Source organism: Saimiri boliviensis, chromosome 1 (assembly GCF_048565385.1).
Source record: "Saimiri boliviensis isolate mSaiBol1 chromosome 1, mSaiBol1.pri, whole genome shotgun sequence".
NCBI lineage: Eukaryota > Metazoa > Chordata > Mammalia > Primates > Cebidae > Saimiri > Saimiri boliviensis.
Window position 1 is genome coordinate 171,837,907 of NC_133449.1, and position 20,670 is coordinate 171,858,576.

The 20,670-nt window shown below is 40.7% G+C and overlaps 1 protein-coding gene across 7 annotated transcripts in view; it reads right to left on the reverse strand.

The window, feature by feature from the left end:
- The window catches only part of NR3C1 (nuclear receptor subfamily 3 group C member 1), a 474,477-nt gene that overhangs the window by 124,850 nt on the left and 328,957 nt on the right, over positions 1-20,670 (reverse strand). The window contains exons 1-2 of one of the 7 annotated variants that reach the window (XM_010338438.3): positions 7,402-7,490; positions 1,920-3,116 (exon numbers count right to left, since the gene is read on the reverse strand). In XM_010338438.3, the coding sequence (XP_010336740.1) occupies positions 1,920-3,103 (1,184 nt within the window). In that variant the 5' untranslated portion in view covers positions 3,104-3,116; positions 7,402-7,490. Of the gene's footprint in view, positions 1-1,919; positions 3,117-5,536; positions 6,002-6,297; positions 6,421-6,669; positions 6,776-6,909; positions 7,023-7,401; positions 7,491-20,670 lie in introns of those variants that run through there. The other 6 variants (XM_010338445.3, XM_010338435.3, XM_010338443.3 and 3 more) reach the window with 6 other exon arrangements.

The window sequence follows — 20,670 nt, forward strand, 5'->3', positions numbered from 1 at the left end:
ATATTAAAGAGCTGCATCATCATTACCTTGCCTACCTCCATAAGGTTTGGGGCCCAAATTAAAAATATGTGAAGATGCTTTATGTCATAAAGTACTTTAAAAGTTAAGGCATTAAAATCACCTTTAATGATTTAAGAGTAACTACTTATACTCTATATCCCAGATTTTCTAGGGTTTAACGAAAGTTCACAGTAAATGGAAAATAAGTTTTGTGCCATGCCTTTTTTTTTTATAGTAAGGAAGATTAAAACAATGCCATGATGATTATCAGGGCAAAACGCATTAATAATCCCCAAGAGTTTCCTAAGATGTTCTATTTTTCTTTGTATAACTACATGTTTTATGAATCAATTTAAGAGTTTCCTACAGATAGCTTAGTCAAATCAACTGTACTTTTAAAGAAAACCAAGCATGTGAATTCTATTGCCAAAAATTTGCAATTGAAAATTTTAAAACACAGCATGTCTTTTAGCATTTAAAAACACAACAGCTTATGCAATAAGAAACATCTCAAATCTCCTTACTGAAAACATTATATACCTTCAATTCACATTGAAGTAGTGCTCTTCTAAATAAAAGATGGTAATTTTTTAAACAATAGATTAGGAAGTAGTTTGCTTTAAGACACATAAGAACCTTTGATAACTAAGCCTTTTAGAAGAACAGAACGTAGCCTAAATCTAAGCCAAAATTATTTCCCTTACAAGAAAAGCTTCCTACGTAAAGAGGAAAGAAAAGAGACATCCTCAACGTTAGGACAGCTTTCATAGAAAAAGTGTTTTTTAAAAGACTGAATAACTAATTAATGTGAATGATGAGTATCATTAACAATTAAGAAAAGACTTCAATGTTACATACAAATAAATCACTCTGCATCTTCTTCATTAAAAAACAAAAAAAACCCTGCTGATTAATCAATCTTGTGTCACTACAATCCACATTTTTATATTTTCCTTCACACCTAAAATGGATGTAAAACCTAGCATTTATCTGAATTGGGGATGAGGTTACAGGGTAGAAAACTTAACCCTACCAACATGTACATCAACATTTAAAACTTTTTTCTGATAATTCCATTTTCTGACCTTTTTGAGATCAGACAGAAATATCAGTATGCTTATAAATGAGTAAAAAGAGAGAAAAATCAAATGACAGCTGAGAATTGAAGCTTAACAATTTTGGCCATCAGTTATCTACCTGAGAACTTGCAGGAACATTTGAAAGTAAAATTTTGTTTTGCACCGTGTTGGCACCAATTCCTCTCTTCAAGAGATTGATCGGCAGACGTAACTTGTCTACTTTAGGTCAAGAACCCTGTGAGCAAGACCTGTGTCTAACAGTATGGTCCGGTACACTGCTCACTGCATTGCTTTAGCAATTTCAAAACTCAAATTCTTTAACAGAAGATTCAGTTTGAAGAATAGGGCTTTTTGTTAGTACTTCTGCTTTTATCCCTTTAATCTCACGCTAACATAACAAATTTACAAATAAGGCGGTAAAACTTCTGATTATAGAATCAAGGATATCTTTTATTGTAATACAAGAACATGTCCTAAAACAGCTGAACGAACATGCACAAAACAGTATGATTTTTACGAGACATTATACTCTCCTGAATTTGTGTAATTTTTCCTTAAGATACCTGTTACTGAGCAGTATTTTAAAAATTTAAAATAAAATCCTCACCACTGGCCAATGGGATACTGACTACCCCTCTTTATGGAAAAAACCTGAAATGGTTACATACCGATAAGTCACTTAGGTTGTTTGCCCTTCCTGCTTTCAAAAGACCACTTAAACTTACTCATATTAAAAAGCACATGAATCTTTAGAGAACACATACAAATAAATGAAGATTTAAATCTATTAATCTATGTTAAATGTGCCAGTCTTAAGAAACAGAAAAGCACTAATCTTACCTTGAATAGCCATTAGAAAAAACTGTTCGACCAGGGAAGTTCAGAGTCCCCAAGGAAGTCAAGTTGTCGTCTCCAGACCCTTGGCACCTATTCCAATTTTCGGAACCAACAGGAATTGGTGGAATGACATTAAAAATAGGCTTCTGATCCTGCTGTTGAGAAAGGGATGCTGTATTCATGTCATAGTGGTACATCTGTCCTCCAGAGGTACTCACACCATGAATAGAAATGGCAGACATTTTATTACCAATTATATTTGCTCCAGGAAAGCTTGCCTGACAGTAAACTGTGCTCAGTTTCTCTTGCTTAATTACCCCAGGGGTACAGAGTTCGATGAAATCTTCTTTTTCTGTTTTCACTTGGGGCAGTGTTACATTACTGGAGCTTGACAAAACCAGATCTCCATTATCCTTAATTTTAGGTTTAGTGTCCGGTAAAATGAGAGGCTTGCAGTCCTCATTCGAGTTTCCTTCCAAAAGGAATGAATCCTCTTCTCCCGCCAGAGGAGAAAGCAAACAGTTTTCATCTATCAACAGGTCTGATTTCCAAGGACTCTGATTCGTCTCTTTACCTGGGGACCCAGAAGAAAACTCCAAATCCTGCAAAATGTCAAAGGTGCTTTGGTCTGCGGTATACAATTTCACATTGCCACCGTTGGAGCCAGTCTGGCCCTTCAAATTTTGCTGTTCTGAAGACACATCAGAATGAGTTTTTGGAAACTCCTTCTCTTTGGGGGCAGCAGACACGGAAGAGGATGCTGAACTCTTGGGGTTCTCTGGAACACTGGTCGACCTATTGAGGTTTGCAATGCTTTCTTCCAGAAGCTGTAAGTCTGTTTCCCCTGAGGAGAGGCTGATTTGGCCCTGCTGTGGGAATCCCAGGTCATTTCCCATTACTTTTGTTTCTGTTTCTCCCATATAGAGTCCCATCGAGAGTGAAACTGCTTTGGACAGATCTGGCTGTTGCGCATTGCTTACTGAGCCTTTCGGAAAATCAACCAAAAGTCTTTGCTGCTTGGAGTCTGACTGAGATGCAGCAGCCAGTGAGGTTGAAGATACAGAAACCTTCAGAGTAGCTCCTCCCCTTAGGATTTTACAGAAGTCCATCACATTTCCCCTCTCCTGAGTAAGCACACTACTCGGATTTTCTTCTTTACCAGGAGTTAATGATTCTTTGGAGTCCATCAGTGAATATCAACTACAAAAAAAAAAAAAAAAAAAAAAAAAAAGAAAGAAAGAAAGAAAAAGGAAAACATCATAAGCTCTAAAGTCACGTTATCTTCCTGATCCGATTAGTAAGAGACAGCCCGTTAAATGAACCTTTTAGTTAATTCGGAATCAAATTCTTTGTTACCAGAAGAGTAGTTTCTATCTTTCAGAATAAAAAGCCATCTCCCCTGCTCCCATTCAGCTTGCCGCATTTAAAAGTACAATGCAGTCCATTTGCACAGCTATGGGCAAAACTGTATTGCACTAAGCTTGGCTATTCATCCTGCCACTCACTGAACGTGTAACTTTGTTAATCACACACATTATAATTCATTACACCTGATTATTCTAAAGGTTCAAGTTGATGTCAAAGTATTTAATTTCAAAAAAAAGAAGTGTGATCATTAAAATTCCTACCTCTTTTCAATCAAGGCTGTTTGCTTTTCTGAGAACCAATACATATAACATTTGATAAATACTATGCTAGAATTCTCAATCCCTAATTACTTCCAAATTTCCCTCCTACCAGCTAGTTACACATCTAGCCCTTTGAGTACAACCAACTGGTGAACCATGCGCATTTTCTTTGAAAAATAAACAATGCTGATATGCTTATCTTCCAAGAAGCTGGGGAAACGCTCTTTTTTTAAAACCCATGCTTCTGACTGGATGTGCTTATCTCCAAATTTTGGGTATATGAAATGAGATACACTTCATATAGGCCAACTAAAATTTAGATTTTAAAGAGCTGAAGAGAAGCTGTAGTAGCTTCTCAGTACATTGTTTGTTAGCTTACTTAAATAACTTAAACATAGCTGACCTTTATCATAACTCACAATAACATCTAGATTAAGCTACATTTACTTAAATTGCTTCAGACCCTCAATGTGAAATGCTATTGTATCTCTAAGTTCTTTACTTTCCAAATAAATATCAAGGTACTGGAAAATGAGAAAACACAGAACCGTAAAATCACATTCATATAAATTCAGGTACAACGGTATCCAGTAAAATGTTCAAAATAATTTTCTGTCTTCACCTATCCAAACCTTCACCTATGCCAATTCTCAGTCTATTCGCAAGAGAGTAAGATTGTTAGTATATTGGTAATCGGGGTGTTTTACGAGATGGGGTAATACTGAGAAACCCATTCGGGACATATAGTCAAATCCCGTCCAATAAAAGGAAACTCTTTCTATACGATGACGTTAGGCAGCAGCATGTCACTGGCCCTCACTGAAAAGTGAGATGATGAAGGTGGAAAGAGGGGTGTGGACTTGCACTATAAATCTTGAGGGCAAACTGCTTATCTCCCCACCCCTCTGCTGTTTATCTGATTACGATCTCTAAACACGAGGTATCAAATGGAGCCCAATGTATTTCCACGCCGCTTTTTTGACAGCTGCCTTCAAACCCGAAACCAAAACAATACTTACTAAACGAAAACGCTCCCTCAAGCGACATTATCCCCCAGTTTAAGTTGCAAATAACTCTGCCACATTAATCGGCCCTAATGAACCATGCCAAAGGGTCTTAAGTGGTATTACAAGGTTGCAATTACCAAGTCTGCAACCCCAAACGTCAAACTAGCGCTTGTCAAAAATCGCAGCAGAAAACTATTATGGTTAGATAGGGTCTTTTTCTAAAAGGGGCCACTTAAAAACCTCAGCAGCGAATTAACAACAAATGCTAAAGAACGAGCCCTCCCGGGGCTGGCGGGGGACGGGGGGCGGGGGGTGGGGGGGGCGGGTGTAGAAAAAAAGTGCGAGGTTAAAAGAGAAATATGCCCAGACCTGTTGAGTTCTCTCTCCGACACGCCCACTTCTACCAAATAACACCAGCCCCGGCCGGAGTCTCCAAGTTGCAGGCTGTCAGCCCCCCGTGCACCCTCAAGCGCCCCACAAGCCCTCCCCAAGCCAGGCGCGCCCGGGCCTCGCGCTCGGGCGCGCCAGGGTGGAGTGCAAATATTCGGGCCAGTACAATTCAGACACGGCTTAGCGTTCACCACAAAAACGGGTGTCGGGCGGCCCCTTTGGAGGGAAAGAGGGGTTTTGGGGGGAGAAGAGAGGCCAGGATTCCCGCCGGGGAACGGGAGGCTGGAAACACCCAGCAGTTCGCAGTTCGCAGTTGGACAAGGCTCCGCTAGCCGTCCGAGCTCATGTTCCTCCCCCTCGGCCCGGCCGGGGGACGGCGGCAGAGGGAGAGGAAGAGGCCAGTGCTGTCACCCGCGCGCTGCCCTTTCGTCACCATCGCACGGCCCTCGCCAGCCCCCCACCCCCACTCCCCGAGGCTAATAAAAGTTTGCAGGCTCCCGCGGCGGCCCCCGAGTCGTCTCCGGTCCCTCCGGCACCTCGGGAGAGCAAGCGCCAACCCACCCCGGCCCCCTCTCCTCTCCGCCTCGCCCCTTACCTCTGGCAAAGGCGCCGCTCGCCCGCCACCGTCCGCAGCTCCCGCCGCAGCCGAGATAAACAACTTAGCGTGTGAACGCAGGAGGAGCAGGAGGGAAATTTTTTTTTTCTAAAAAAAAGGAAGTAAACAGCCGCCCCCTTCTCCATGGGTGGGGGAAAAGAGCCCCTATTTAAGAAAGTCTCCCATTGCCCAGCTGACAAGCCAGCCCTCCGCCCCGCGCCGGGCTTCCCGGGTCCTGGCTTCCGGGCGTGCGTGCCCCGTCCCGGCGCCCAGCTGCTTCGGCCGCTCCGGCTGCGGCGTCTTCTTCCACCCACTGACTCTGTCCCCGACGGGCGGGCGGTGACTAGGGCTCCAGTCACAGACACGAGCTCGCAAAATGGAGGAGGCGGCGGCGGCGGCGGAGGGGAGGGAGCGCGGACACGCGAAAGGGCCGCCTGGCCTGGGCGAGCGAGCGGGACCGAGCGGGGAGCGGGTGGAGGCGGCGCCACGGCGCGCACACACTCGCACACACGCGCTCCCACTCCACCCCCGGCCGCTCCCCGCCCGAGGGGCCGCGCGGCGGCCGCGGGGAACGGTGCAACCTGTTGGCGACGCTTGGCAACTGCAGGGGCGCCCGCGCCCCCGCCCCCGCCCCCACGCCCTCTGCGGGGACCCGGCCACCCCGGCCCCGACGGCGCCTGAACGCCCGCGGCCCCCGGCATGGCCGCCCCCACCCCCAACTCCCCAAGAAATAAGACAGGGAGGCGGTGGCGGGGGCCGACCTGGTCTCTCTGGGGCTGCGTCAGGAGGGCCACCGACTTTCTCCAGTTTCTCTTCTCGCTACCTCCCTCCCGCCCCCGCCCAGCTCCGCGGCTCCGAACCCACTCGGGAACTCGCTGTCCCTCCGCGGCCAGCGCCCCTGCGGGTGACAACGGGAGAGCCGGAGGAGCCGGGGCACCGCCCGCGGCAGAGCTGCGCAGTGGTCGGCGCCCCCGCCCCGAGTTGCGTGAAGTGTGTCACTTCGAAAGGGACTACAGGTTCGCACCGAAAGGGTGCCGCAGCGTCTCGGCCGCGCTCGGGGCCGGGCGGCCAGACACGCCCTCCGGGGAGGCTTAGAGGAGGGGACGGGAGAGCGGGGGTCGGCGCATACGTACTCTGCGCCCGGCGGGAGTCGCGTGCCGGCAGGTCCCCCACCCCCGCATCGTCTGGGCTGCCGGGTCTTCAGCCGCTGCCGCGGCGCTCTCGCACGGGGAGAGAAGTTGCAAAGCAGAACCCACCCTCCCCCGCGCCCCGACCGTCCCCCACCCTCTTCCCCGAGTCTGCGAGGCGGCGGCGGCAGAAGGAGGCGCCGCCTGCCAAGTTCAACCCCCACCCCTCCCGCCCAGTGCGCTCACACTCGAAGGAAGTTGCTCGCCAAATGCAAAACCTCCGGCAGGCTGGATTTCTTTGCACTTTTTAAAAAATTATGATTAAGGAAAGCAGGGGGCGGGAGGCCTAAAAGCAAGTTGCCGGCGCAGTAGTAAGTGGCTGGCGAAGTACGATACGCCCCCCTTCCCAGACTCCTGACCTCTCCTTCCACCCCAGCCGCGGCCCGCGTCCAAGTTCTCGCGGCAGGCCCCACCCCCGACTCTTGACATTTGCTGCCCTCGACTCTGGCGTTGCTCTCTATCGCGTTCATGGGACCCCTAACCCTGCAAATAAAACAGAACACACGCAGCTTTTAAATGCCAGCGTTCGACTCCCTCCAGCTGTTCCTGCTACGAGCTAAGGAAACACGTGTCCCGTCCCGAGAGAGGAGAGGGCCGTGGGGCGCGGAGTGCCCCAGCTCCCTTGCCCAGCTCGCCGCGTCGGGAAGGCTTGGGCGATGCCGGGACCGAGCTTCCTACCTTCTGCGGCACAGATTATGATTTTTGTGACTCGGGGAAAGCTTGTGCCGTGTGGCTTTGGGGTTTGGGGAGGTAACTTTTGCGCCCCCACAGGTGACAGCGCTTGCCAGCTCCTGACGGGGGCGGGGGCTGCCGAAGCTCCACCTAGTCCCGCTCCCGCGCTCGGCCGCAGCCGCTGTCTCTCCGCCCGCCGCGCTCGGACTGACGGCGGCCGCCTCTGCTCTGACATCTTTCAGGCGATTGGGGAAGCGCGTCCCGGAAGCCGCTCGCCGCCATCTTGGTAGGGGACAGTGACGCCAGCCCGGCCTTGCTGCCACCATCTTGGCAAAGGTTCGCGATCGCGGGTAGCCTAAGCCGTCTTTCCTCGATTCTGAAGGATAAACGGTGCTCTGTGCGTGGTCTGGTGTGAAAGGAAAGGAGTGGGTCTCCAGCAAGCCTCTTACCCAGGGGCGATCTATGGGGGCCGCCTCTAGAGGATTCTGGAGCCGCCATCTTGGCAAAGGAAGAGAAGAGGGAACCAACCCTGCGCCAGCTTAGAACGCTCAGCCAGAAGAATGTTTATGAAGTGCGCTGAGCAACTCCGTGTTAACAAAACCCCTTTCTGGACCCTTTCAGACTCCGTTTCTCCTGTCCCTTGGCACAAGTCACGCAGGGAGGCCCTTGCTTTGGATGCTCGTAGTGGACGAGGTGAGGCTCTGAGAACGCTACTTGACTTAGTGGCCCGTTTTTCCAACTTTTGCGTCTCAATCACTAGAATGAGATGTCTTTCGTTAATTTGGCCCCTAAACTACCAAAAGTTTCATGGGAAACAAATCAAGACCCAACCCTACAATAATGTTTTGCACATTTTAAAAGTGAGTTAAATAGCCCATGCTAATAATTATCCTTGTACATCTGCTTAACGTAACGAAGAATTCTATTTTTATATATGCATCTATGTATACATATGCATGTACTCATCAAGGGGACAATATAGTTGTCTAATGGAACACATCTCCCATGCCATAAGCCTGTTTTACCTGTGAATCTCTGCTCTAAGAATCCACCTCATTGCTCACACATGTTCAAATTCTAAGTGAATTCTAGGTACTTTGCTTAATTTATGATTTCACAAAAGTTCCCAATTAGTCTCCCTACCCATTTTTTTTCTGCATTCCTAATAGGGAAGAATACTCACATAATTTTAAATATGCCATTGAAAACACTTTTAATTGAGCAAAAAGAAATAAACTTTTCCTAATTTCTCTCTTCAGTGATCTAAATGTGCCTGTTAATTTTTTAATATGATAGCGAAAAAAAAATCTCATTATTTAGTCTTTCACATCCATTTGGAAGCATGCATAAACCATAAACCCTTCTTTTTCAGAGTAATACAAACAGTTATGATTTGTGGCTAACATTGATACCCCACTCTTCTGCTGCCCACTTGCGCTGACAACAGCTGAATAAGTATTGTTATTCGATTTTTCAATATGAAAACAACAGGCTAAGTTCACGGGGATCCTAAGCATTACGAGAGGTATTAGACAATATTAAAGTGGTTTTTCCTCACTGATCTCAATCATTCACATGAAGTAGTATATCAATTCTGTGATAGACTTAAAATAAGCGCTTATAGAATTCAAGAGATGAACTCCAGTGTACCAGAAAGGACATGAGATTTAGCATTATAATAATAACACAATTCTAATGAAAGTCAACATTTACTGAGCATCTGCTGTCTGAGAGGCACTACTGAAAGTGTTTTATGCACAATATCTTAAGTCCTTAGGTATGACATTAACTAATTTGTAACCCTGGGAATTTACAATTACTACAAGAAATAGGATGAATCCTCATCTGAGTGGAATGTATTTAATTGTCTTAGAAGCAGAGGTGGGAATGAAAGTGATGTATTCAAAGTCCATCAGGACAAGGACCTGATCTGTCTTGTTCATATCTTTATGTCCCCACTCCTAGAACAAAGCCCACTACATAGTAGGCACTCAGCAAATACATTACAGGATTATGTAACATTGAGTAACATTGAGTCAATCAGTTAACCAGATGTAACATTGAGTAACATTGAGTCAACCAGTTAACTAGAGGTAAAATCACTTTTACTGGGTTATTGTGGTGGCCACATGGATTAATAAAAAGTGTATAGATAATATTCAAGATCCTCATTTTTATTGTTTTGTGTTTAAACACCCGAGTGCTCCCCAACTTATAAAAATAAAAAATAAACTAGATTAGATTCATAATGGTATGTTCTTACAGTATTCTGTATACTTTGGTAGCACATTACAATGACAGTTCATTATTTATGCCCTCATTTATTATTTCTTTGTATCACCCACCAGAACATAAGCTCTACAAAGGCAGGAACTGTGTCTGTTTGTTCACCCTTATATCACTAGTGCATAGTTGGTGCTCAGTGGGTGTTGGTTGTATGAATGAATGAATGACAATATATTGTCTTAGAGACTATGTCCTTTGGCCAACAAAACCTTAAGCCTAATAACCAAACCGCCTGATACACTGATTTCAGAAACTTGTATATTACCCAAGTGAGTTCTCCCATTTTCTTTGTGTTTTATCATCTCCATTCCCACTGAAATAATCCAAGCTGTGCTGCCAGATTAACCCTCCAAAACATCAACTAAATCATGCCCTGATCCTCAAGTGTGTGTAACTCTTGATTCCAGTGCTACACAGATCCCAACTCCCAGTATGGTATTTAAGATCATCACCTTTTACCTGCTCCTTTGTAGAAAGTGAGGCCTTCTAGTGGATGTCATTTAACTGGAGTTTAATTGAAAAATTAGTTAAAGCAAGGGAATCATTTTAAGAAAGATAATTTGCAAACTTTAAATTTTTGAAACCTAAAACCTGTGATTGAACATTTAATTCCTAATATTTTGATCAAGGTCTAAGGCTTTTATGAGCCCACTGACTGGAGTTTTATGTCTTCTTTAGTGTGTGTATAAACTATACCTATAATGCATTGGTATAGTGTAGCAGTTAAAAGCCAGATGATAAAAGCCAGATAGAGTCTCTACCACTAAAAGGAATGTAACCTTGAGCAGGCTAACTCTCTGTGCTTGTTTCCATCATCTATAAAATGGGGATAATGATAGTACTAACTAATTTATTATAAAGATTAAACAAGGTTGATATACGTGAAGTGCTTAGACTAATTCCCAGGTCATCGGAAGTATTTGCTCATCATTAGCAATCATTATTCATCTGTAGAATTACTATTTTCCCCAGTTTTTAACAAAGTAGAGCAATAAATTAAAGATACACATTCAGTATCCATGACCCAAAATGCTTAATAGTGAAAGTGTTTTAGATTTTGGAGTTTTTCTGATTTTGGAATATTTGCATATATATAATGAGATATCTTGGCGATGGAATCCAAGTCTAACAGGAAATTCATTTTGTTACATATACACCTTATAGCCTGAAGGTAATTTTATACAATATTTAAAATAGTTTGGGGCATGAAACAAAGTTTGTGGTAAGTACTTATGTGTGGGATATTCCATTTGTGGTATCATAACAATGCTCAAAAAGTTTGGGATTTTGGAGCACTTCAAAATTCAGATTATCAAGTTAGGAATGTTCAACATGTACTTTTAGAATAATTTTAGAGCAGATTTCTAGATTTTTATGATTTCTTGCTCCTGCCCCCACCCCAGTATTTTAAAATTGTCTTACATCCATCTTCCTTGACTGCAATTGTAAGTCAAGGAAGGCTTTATGGCATCTTTCCATTTAGATTTTATAGAACAATTTTTATATTCATTTTTCATCCTTTTACTTAATATTTAATCAAATTAAGTAAGTACAGTAAGAGCAACAAATGGCATAAACATGTTTGGGAAGCACAAGCACCAGGAACTGTTGGTCGCTCAACTGGTGGGGTGTGAGGTACAGAAGGGACCATGGTTCCAGCATTCAGCACACCCTGGGCATTAATCCATTGCTTTCCAGGGAGACCGGAGAACTGGATCAGTTGAGATTAATGTATTGAGAAGTGTTTGTTAAGAAATTCTGTTAAAGAAAGACCCACCATATTCATTGCCACATTTTCTGTTGCTTATCACATATATTTCCTCCTACATAAACAGACTTCCTTGTGACTTATTTTCCTATAGTCCATGATTCTTTGTCATGGCTTCAGTTTCCATTAATTATTTTTTTCTGCACTCCCCCACTTTAAATGTATGATGTTAAATGTAAATTGGAATCATGTATATATATTGTTTATATGTATTAATAATTCTGAACATGTTAATACTATTTTAAGTCCACACAAACAGGTTTTATTGGTTGTTAGAACCGACTCTAAAAAAATTATTCCTGCAGCTGTTATACCTATTATTTGTCCCTTTAAAATGATATCTTGACTTTCAGAAATACTTCTATTCCTATTTAACTTTATAAGGCAAGAGGTTCAAGGGAACCCAGCTGAGTTTTGAATGACCCATCTCTGTCTGCTTCAATATTTGTATTTTATGCCAGGCATGCCTATTAAAAACAATTCACACTAGTACAGCAAGTTCTTAATCATAATGAACTCCACTTTGGTATTCCTCTTTGTAATTAGAATTAACAGTCCTGCCTGAACTGGGAAATGCTAAATTGTTACTAGCCTCCCTGCTATTTTGTTGTTTTTCTTGATGCTTTCAATGATTTCATCATAAGCAACCTAAAATATCACAATTTGTGCTCATACGCGTGAAATACCCTATGGGTGTCCTGGTTGACTTTATTCTTTATACTATCAATCCTTAGTTTAAGCAATAACTGGTTCAAGGATGAGGCAAATATATGCAGATAAATGAGATAAATGTTGCCATAAGCAGGAACCCAATGTTTTTAATGTCTGGAGGCATTAGAGCAAGCACATTGAATAATTGTAACAAGTATTACGTACTTTGTTTTTCATTTGTGGCATTTGTGGCTCACCGTATGTCATTAGCTTTCTTCCTTTTCTGATTTAATCTCCTTTTCTGTCCCATGTTCCTTTGGTAAAGAGTGTTTCAATATGCCACACTGCTATGTGGAATGTTTCAGCTCATTTGAGAACGTGCATTTTCATTTTCGTTCTTCTATCTTATCATTTATCAGAGCACACGAGGTTTTGTTTTGTTGTTTTGTCTTCAGCTGCCTTAGAAATAGTGGGATTAAGACGAAAACATTCATGGCATAGGGATCCCTTAACAAGATAAGAAGATACTTCAAATCAAACTCCAAAGTGCTGCAAAGGACATTTATTACCATTGAAAAACTTGTTTTGAGATCAGTGTTTGTGAATTAAAATTTCTCTAGCCTCTTGTTAAATTTTCAGTACAAGACCTGGTTTTGGCACCCTATTCTGCCATCTATTTACTTGAATGAGCTTAAGGTAGGCATTCAATTCTCATTCTCGTTTTTGAATGTGTAAAGGAAGGATAATGATATCTACCCCATCTATCTCACAGGAAATAATACAGGCCTCACATGGGATCAATCATGTATTCAGAAGTTTTTAAACACTAGGGTTTGTTTGGAAAGCTTAGAGGGGCTTGTAGAATTCTTGCATTATCACTTCACCACAACAAAAATGAAAATTATCATTGCCTTTCTTCACTTGTTTCCCAGCTAATCAGTGAAATGGGCAGTCTGGAATTTTAGGCGGGGGAGTGATAATTCAGTAGTGCACCGGAATGAATTGTACCAGCTTGCAAGCACTGACTGTTACATTTTCAGAGATTTTGTAATTGTTAATCAGTCATTATTAAAAACTAAATTATTTATAAACTTACAATCGAATATTTTAACAACAAAAATGCTGAAAACTTTACTTTCTCATTATTTTACTACATTTTACTATTATCTATGCTCTTAAAGTTACTTCTGTCTGTTCTGTATAAGAACATACCACACAATGGTGTGATACAGCATATCTCTTCCTAATGCTGCATTCAGAAATGTTATTTTGGTAGTTTGAAATCAAGCATGTTGAAGTACCCACACTATAGAAATTGGAATACATGACAAATCAGAGCTTGATTTGTTTTGTTGATTGTCTAGACTGACACAATAGAGGAAATTTTAATAATGAAAATTGAACTTAAAAGTGACCTAGTTATGAACACAAAAACTTGAGGAAATATTTTTCTGGTACTTGAAAACTGTTATCTGATTCAGCAAAAGAAGTCACTCCTGTCATCAATGAACGAGCTTAGTCCCAACATCCATTTTTGTTGCTTCACTTTTATCTCATTCCTTAACATAAAAATATCAGCCAGCATTCATGTTGGGACTTCAGTACCATGAATGACTTCTTTGCCAAATTGAATATTAATCAAATATTTATTTGTAGTCTGATTTTGCTAAACATGGTTGAATTTTAACTGTAGGTTGGCTATGGACACAAGTGTTCTCCAAAATCGCTGAAACGGTTCTGTGAAAGTCAAGTGGCAATATAGAATTTACTATTTAAGAGTGTTATATATATTCTTGCTTTTTGTAAATTATATAATATATATATCAGTAAAAATTATAATAAATACACAGATACTCTCTTCCCCTCAGGCAGTTGTTAAACATTTACTAGCACACTAATGGACATAATCTAATTTGAAAAGCTCGTTCTGCTTGTAATGTGGAGTATGAGTTGTAGGGGCTAAAAGAGAAAGCAGGGAGAGCAGTTAGGAGACAGGCACACTGGCCCAAGGAAAGATGATGAGGTTTGTATTGGTTGCAGTGGCAGAGGAGCTGGGGAGCTATGACTGGACAGGAGAAGTACTTTGGAGGCCAAATGTAAGTAAAGCAGTCATCCAGCAGCTCAATGAAAGGGATGGACTTCCAGGAACTTATTATGCTAAGAGAAGACCTTCTGGTGAAGAGTGAGCAAGCTCAGTGGTTGAATGGAGTGAGTGTATAGAAAGCTGCACCAGAGAAAAGGCGTCAGGGAGGAACGTGGTAGGAAGTAAGGAGATGTTGGCAGTTCTAGGATTTCTAGGTAAATATCTTTGCAGCCGATGGAGGAAACTGGGCTTGATTATTAGTTAGATGTCGAATTGCCTTAAAGTGCAGGCGGGGAAGGAAAGCCCCAAATACCTGTAACATTTTGGAACTGGAACTCACATACTCATCTAGAAATTTAACCCCCTACATGGAGGGGGTTATTTGTTCATAGCAATACCTTGAGCCTATCCCAATTTATAGTGGATTTTTTTTTCTAGCACTTGGCAATTTTAATCATAAAACTCTCACACTGAATCACTCTGTGCTACACATATATTGCTGCCTCTTTTTATGCTTCTGACTACTTCATTCCTAGTTTTTCTTTGCCATGCCATAAAGGAGGGTCCTACTGAAAGCCACTCTATTGTATTGCCTATTCGTTATCAGCAAAATTCTGGCAATCACAGTTTTCCCCACTTTGCCTGCTTCCTCCATTATAGCCTACAATCTATATTCCACATTACAGGTTTTTTGTTTGAGTTTTAACATTTTCCAAGAGAAGTTAGTACATTTTATGGAGTTTAAAAAATAGTGTTTTACAAAAGTAAGAACCATGTCTCCATATTTACCCACTTCAACACTAACGACCAGAAGAAGGAAAAATTCTCAGCTATACAGTTAGCAATGACTGACACTTTTCAGTTTGGATATGTTGTTTATTTTGGTCTTCTAATAATTAGCTATTTTATGCATGGTTTCAATTAATCAGGGAATGTTTATTAATAGAAGAGACTTTCCTAATGAATATTTTCTTCTATTTATTTGTTCCCTCAACAAAATACAATTCCTTCAACAAAATAGCAACTATTATATATTAGGCCCCAGTTTAAGGCTGAAGGGATATAAAAATGATGATACAATTTCTACTCTGGAGGAAATGGAGACAGATATGGTTACAAGCCATTATAGAACCATGCAGACTTACAGAAAGGTGGTAGATGCATAGGGCACTACATAAGCTTCAAGAAGCCATCTGGTGTTTGGTGTGGATATGGAGATAGTGGTTAGGGAGGGTTTTTCCTAGAGATGAGCAGGACTGATTTGAATTTTGAAGGGTTTCCTTTGAGTTACTTGGTTATTGCTCTCAGAGATAATACTTATAATGGAAGCTTGTAGTCAACATTCATTAGGTCATTTTTTTTTTGGTATATTTATAAGAAACCCAACTCTTAAAAACAGAGTTTTTTGATTTACTGAAAAGTTCAGAGGAAGTTTAATTTCAGGGATGGCTGGATTCAGGGGTTCAAATGAAGTCAAAAGGACTTAAATTCTGTCCCTTGGTTTAATTTTCCTGTTTTGTATTTTTATTTATTTATTATTATTATTATTAGTTGTCTGGAAAGATCATCTCCATCTGGTGGCCTGTGGCACCTGGATTTAAAACATCCTGCCAGGTTAGTAGCTTCAGTAGAGAGAGACTTCTTTTCCCATGATTTTAGTAGTTGTTCCTGGGAGGGGTTTCACTGGTCTAGTTGGTTCAAATGCTTATCCCTGGATCAATAACTGTGAGCAAGGGATGTCAGGAATGTGTATTCTGATTGGCAAAAAGCCTAGCTCAAGTGCCCACCACTGACACCTGAGTGGGGTACAAATGAAAGAGAGAGGAGAGGAGGTGCTTCCCCAAATAATGGCAGATTTTAAATTTAAATAGGAGAAAAGGGATTTCTGGGCATGCAGAAAAATCCCAGATGTCCATGACAATAACTCTTTATCAAAATGATAACAGTTACATAATATCATATTTTACATTTTAAGAGCATTAGACATGACTTAAAATGTTTGGCAGCAATGGAAAGAACCCCCAAAATTAAGTGTAGTTGTTACAAGTTTTATTGGTTTCACTTCCTGCCTTTAATAGAATATGGGTTTGTACTTTGAAATTTCAAATGTTACACAAATGATTTGACGATTGCTTTGCAGAAATAGTATCTCCACTTAATTGGGCCTTTTTTGGGTGATGGAGTGATGTTTACAACTTTTAAGCTAGTTTTATCATCTTCCACTGAAGGAGTCTGTCTGTCTCACTTGACTATGATTCCAACATGATGGGTATCGGCGGCTGCAGCGAGCCTCTGTCTGCTTATTTTGCTCCTTCTGTCTTGACAAGCTGAATGTCACGCAAATGTCTCCAGCCTCTGCACTGGGCAGGCAGGAAGCCAGAACCAGTAATAGAAGCAGTAGGCACTCTGTGAATACTTGCTGATTAATTTTAGCTCCATAGGCCTGATGGGTTTTCCATCCCTATAATTACCATCAGCAAATAGTTATTGAATGATGTCCAGCATATTTTTATTTCCCTTTCCTTGGTCCTGATTTTCATTTTCTATTTTACCTCTCTGTGATTTTATCACATGTGTTTCTGTTCATCAGATCAACAGAGCCTCCTGTGATTAGTTTATAATTAGTCAGTTTTATTCCACCTATGAGATATCTTTATCTATGTAAATTTTTCTTTATTATGACCCAGTTCAAGTTCTTTCTGGAATTAGGGAAAGGATGAAGTGTGGAAAAAAAAAAAAAAGAATTAAATAGTTTGCTTATTGAATGGCTATTTTGTGCTTGATGCTCTATTAGTACATTTCCACATTTGCTTTACAAGGTAGTTTCTTTTATTAGAAGTAATGCTTAACAAGTCTACAAGTACTGACTGGGCTCACTTTATAGAGAAAATGGGGAGAGGTAAAGGGTGAAGCGGTTATGTATTATGGATATGATGGGTGGGGAAAGATGTTACAGAAGAGAGATTGGGGCCATCTAAGAAAAATCGTTATCATTGTGTAGATGGCATTAGAAGAATGAAAAATAACTTTAGATATTACTTCTGTCTTAAAAAAAAACTTAAAAATAAAATATGCTAGAAAATAACACATACTTTTTGTAAAAATCCAAACATATAGAAGGTAGAAATGAATAAAGGCAAAAACTCCCTCCATGCAACTCATTTTGCAGACATAACTATGTTTTCTTTTTCTTTATATATTTCAATGGCAGCAAAGATGTAATTTTTTTGAGTTTTTATGTATATTTCAGATCCCCAACCCCATTTTTTCCCCTTTTTAAAAACTTTTATTATGTGAAGTACAGAGTAGAATTGTGACTATCAGAGGCTGGGAAGGGCAGGGAGGGGGGAGGATGGTGAGAGATTAGTTAACTGCTACAAAATTAGAGCTGGATAAGAGGAATGAGTTCTGATGTTTTTTAGTACCATAAGGTGAATGTGATTAACTATAATTTATTGTATATTTTCAAACCCTTTTTTTTTATACATGGATGCATGCATGCATACACACGCAGTTTTTTTTAAAACAAAAATGGGATTTTTACTACGTGTATTTTTCAACCTTATTCATCAAATGTTATTGGACATCTTTTTAGTGACATAGTATACCATTGTTTCACTATAATTTATTTAATCTTTTTCTTATTGAAGTATATTTAAATTGTTTTCAATTTTTCACTATCACAAGCCATGCTGCAATGAATATTCTATCTAGATCTTTGCACAATTGTACAAGTATTATAGAACTGAAATTTCTCAGGCAAATATGATTTACAACAATTATTAAGCACCAAAATGTGCCACACTATTGGGCTTATTTTTAAAATGCTTGTTCATTACCAGCTCATTTTCTACTTTCATTTTCCTTTAGACATTCTAGAAAGAAGTCAATTAGAGCAGGAGTCAAGAATGGCTATGCAAGACAGGCTATTACCTCAAGATCCGTCATGTTTTGCTATTGACAGAGATTTGCTGAATCCATCTTTATTTTAAGTGCATTAAAAATTTAGGATGATTGGTTTACATATGAACTGGGAAGGGATTATTTAGGGATATCATAATGCTTGATGTTCAGCCTCCATCCTATCAGAAACCCCAATCTGCCTATTGTGGCCACATGGTAGATAGGTATTGTTTTGCTTGCCAAGCACTCACTCTCCACATATGGGACCTAATATTTCCTTTTAAAAACTATCCTTTCCCTAACTTTGGTCCATGCACTTATGGTAGTATTAACCCATCTGTATCTGTGCATGGGCCAAGTCTGGTAATACCAGAGGTGGGCACATGACAGGAACAGATAAGCCTGAATGGCTATGCAAGGGTTAGGGTTAGGGTTAGGATTTCTGGGACTACTTAGAAACTTGCCTTGTTTTACAGCAGGAATAGCTAAGCTGGTCAGATGCAAGCTTGGAGTAGCTGTGGTCTACCACTTAGAGATGCCATTGGATTGAGGTTTACAGAAAAAAGAAAGAAAGAAAAAAAAAGCAAAGAGATCTGGAAATAGATGCCCAATTATATAATTTGAACGTCTAGATCCTGAGGTTAGAGCTGCCTCCAGACTTGACTACTACACACTTCAATACATTATTCCCCCTCCTTCTCTTCCTCCGCCTTCTTTTTTGGCCAGTTGGAGTCAACTGTCTAACACTTGCATTGGAAAGGATCCTGACATCAGAAATAGAGATCTAAAACATTGAGGTATTGCTCCATCTGGAAGAGAGAGGGAGGCTAAGATTACCAGACATGGAGGATGACCCCAAAAGAAAAGGGGACCCCAAAAGAGAAGCCAGTTGAATGCCTAAAAGTAAAGTTTACCTGCTTCACAAATTTGGCTCAAGTTTCCTTTTAATGATTAACTGGGTGAGATGGGCAAACTCCTTCTTTATTTAAAATACACATACATAAATAAGAATATCAATCTTCAGTTAATTCATCTATTCTTGTTTTCTGCCTCAGGTTTCCATTTTTTATTAATACATAAATTGCTTCTCTATTTTAGGCTGTGTTTAAAGAGAGAGAGACAAACCTGGTAATACTCTAAGAGAAATGTCTTACGTAGTTTTTCTTTAAGGCCTAAATTATTACTCTACTTCCCATTTTGATCCAGCCTTTTGTTTTATTGCTTTGTTTATAGTAGATTTAGTAATATATTAACTTAACGGTACCTGCAAATATGATCTAATGGAATTATATATTAAAATATTTTAGTATCTTCTTAGCATTTGTGATCTTGGAACTGAAACCTAATAGCTGAAGAAAAAGCTCCACTAAGATGCAAAATCAATCCCTTAGTGGAATTAAATCCACAATGCTTATACAAACATTGCTTCCGTCTTTATTTACATAAATTATATACTTCTCTCTCTCATCTGTAGCAGGGGAATAAGGAGTGGGATGTCGTTAGTTGGATTCAATAGACATTTATTTACTTATTAATAGCTCTAGCTCAATCTGAAGCTTGAAATAGACTTGAGACTCTACCTCCTAGTAGACACGTGTCTTTGGCAAGTTTACTTAACTTTTCTGAATCTTAGTTTCCTTGTCTGAAAAATGAGTTAATAGTAGTATCTGCGTCACAAGGTTCTTAAGCAGATTAAATAAGAGATTCTCTGTAAAGCATTTAGCATGGTCTCTGACATTTAATTAATGCATGGTAAAATAACTGTTACTATTACTCTTTCAGAAAGTGAGATAGCCCTGTAGGCATACTCCGAGCAGAAAGGACACACACACACACACACACACACACTACACTTCCCTCAAACTAAGCCCCTTGTCTCCTTACATCATTGATTGTGAAGTGAGCACCTGTCCCATAAAAGAAAGATTGTGTAAAAGAAATCCAGGCACTGGCTGGAAATTTTCACGATATGATTTATCAGGCCTCTCTCAGCTTTGAGGTCCTATAATTCTATAAACCACACAAGTTTACATATCGCTGTGGGATTTGATCCTTATGAAACCCGAGAGAACCATAGATTTTCCACAACCAGCTGAGCATGCTCAAATACAGACAGACATTTAAAAGCATCAACATTGATCACGTGCTCTTTAACCAGCAAAATGCTACAGCCAAAAGAAACAAAAGCACAGAAAAATGAAATGATTTGTTTGAAGTCTCACTGATTTGCCAAGAAACCAAACTGAACATGCAAGCTTTCTTAATTCCTAGTTGGGTTCTTTACACACTAAACATGGTGATATATAATCCTCAGATGTCAATATTTACCTTTTATGAGTTTATTGCTTGTCATGTGTTAACTCATAAAGCCATTTATTTACTTATATCAGTGCCATCAAAAACTCTTTAATTTCATGATCACAGTTTGTGTAACACAGCAGACAAAGCACTGGGCTGGGAACAAGGGACTAGGTCTCGGTTTTGGCTTTGCCTCCCTTTCTTCCTGCCCTCAACTGCATGATTTGGGTAAGTTACTTTTCCTCTTTTGGACTGTTTGACTTTCTCTGCTTAGGTATCTGGACTT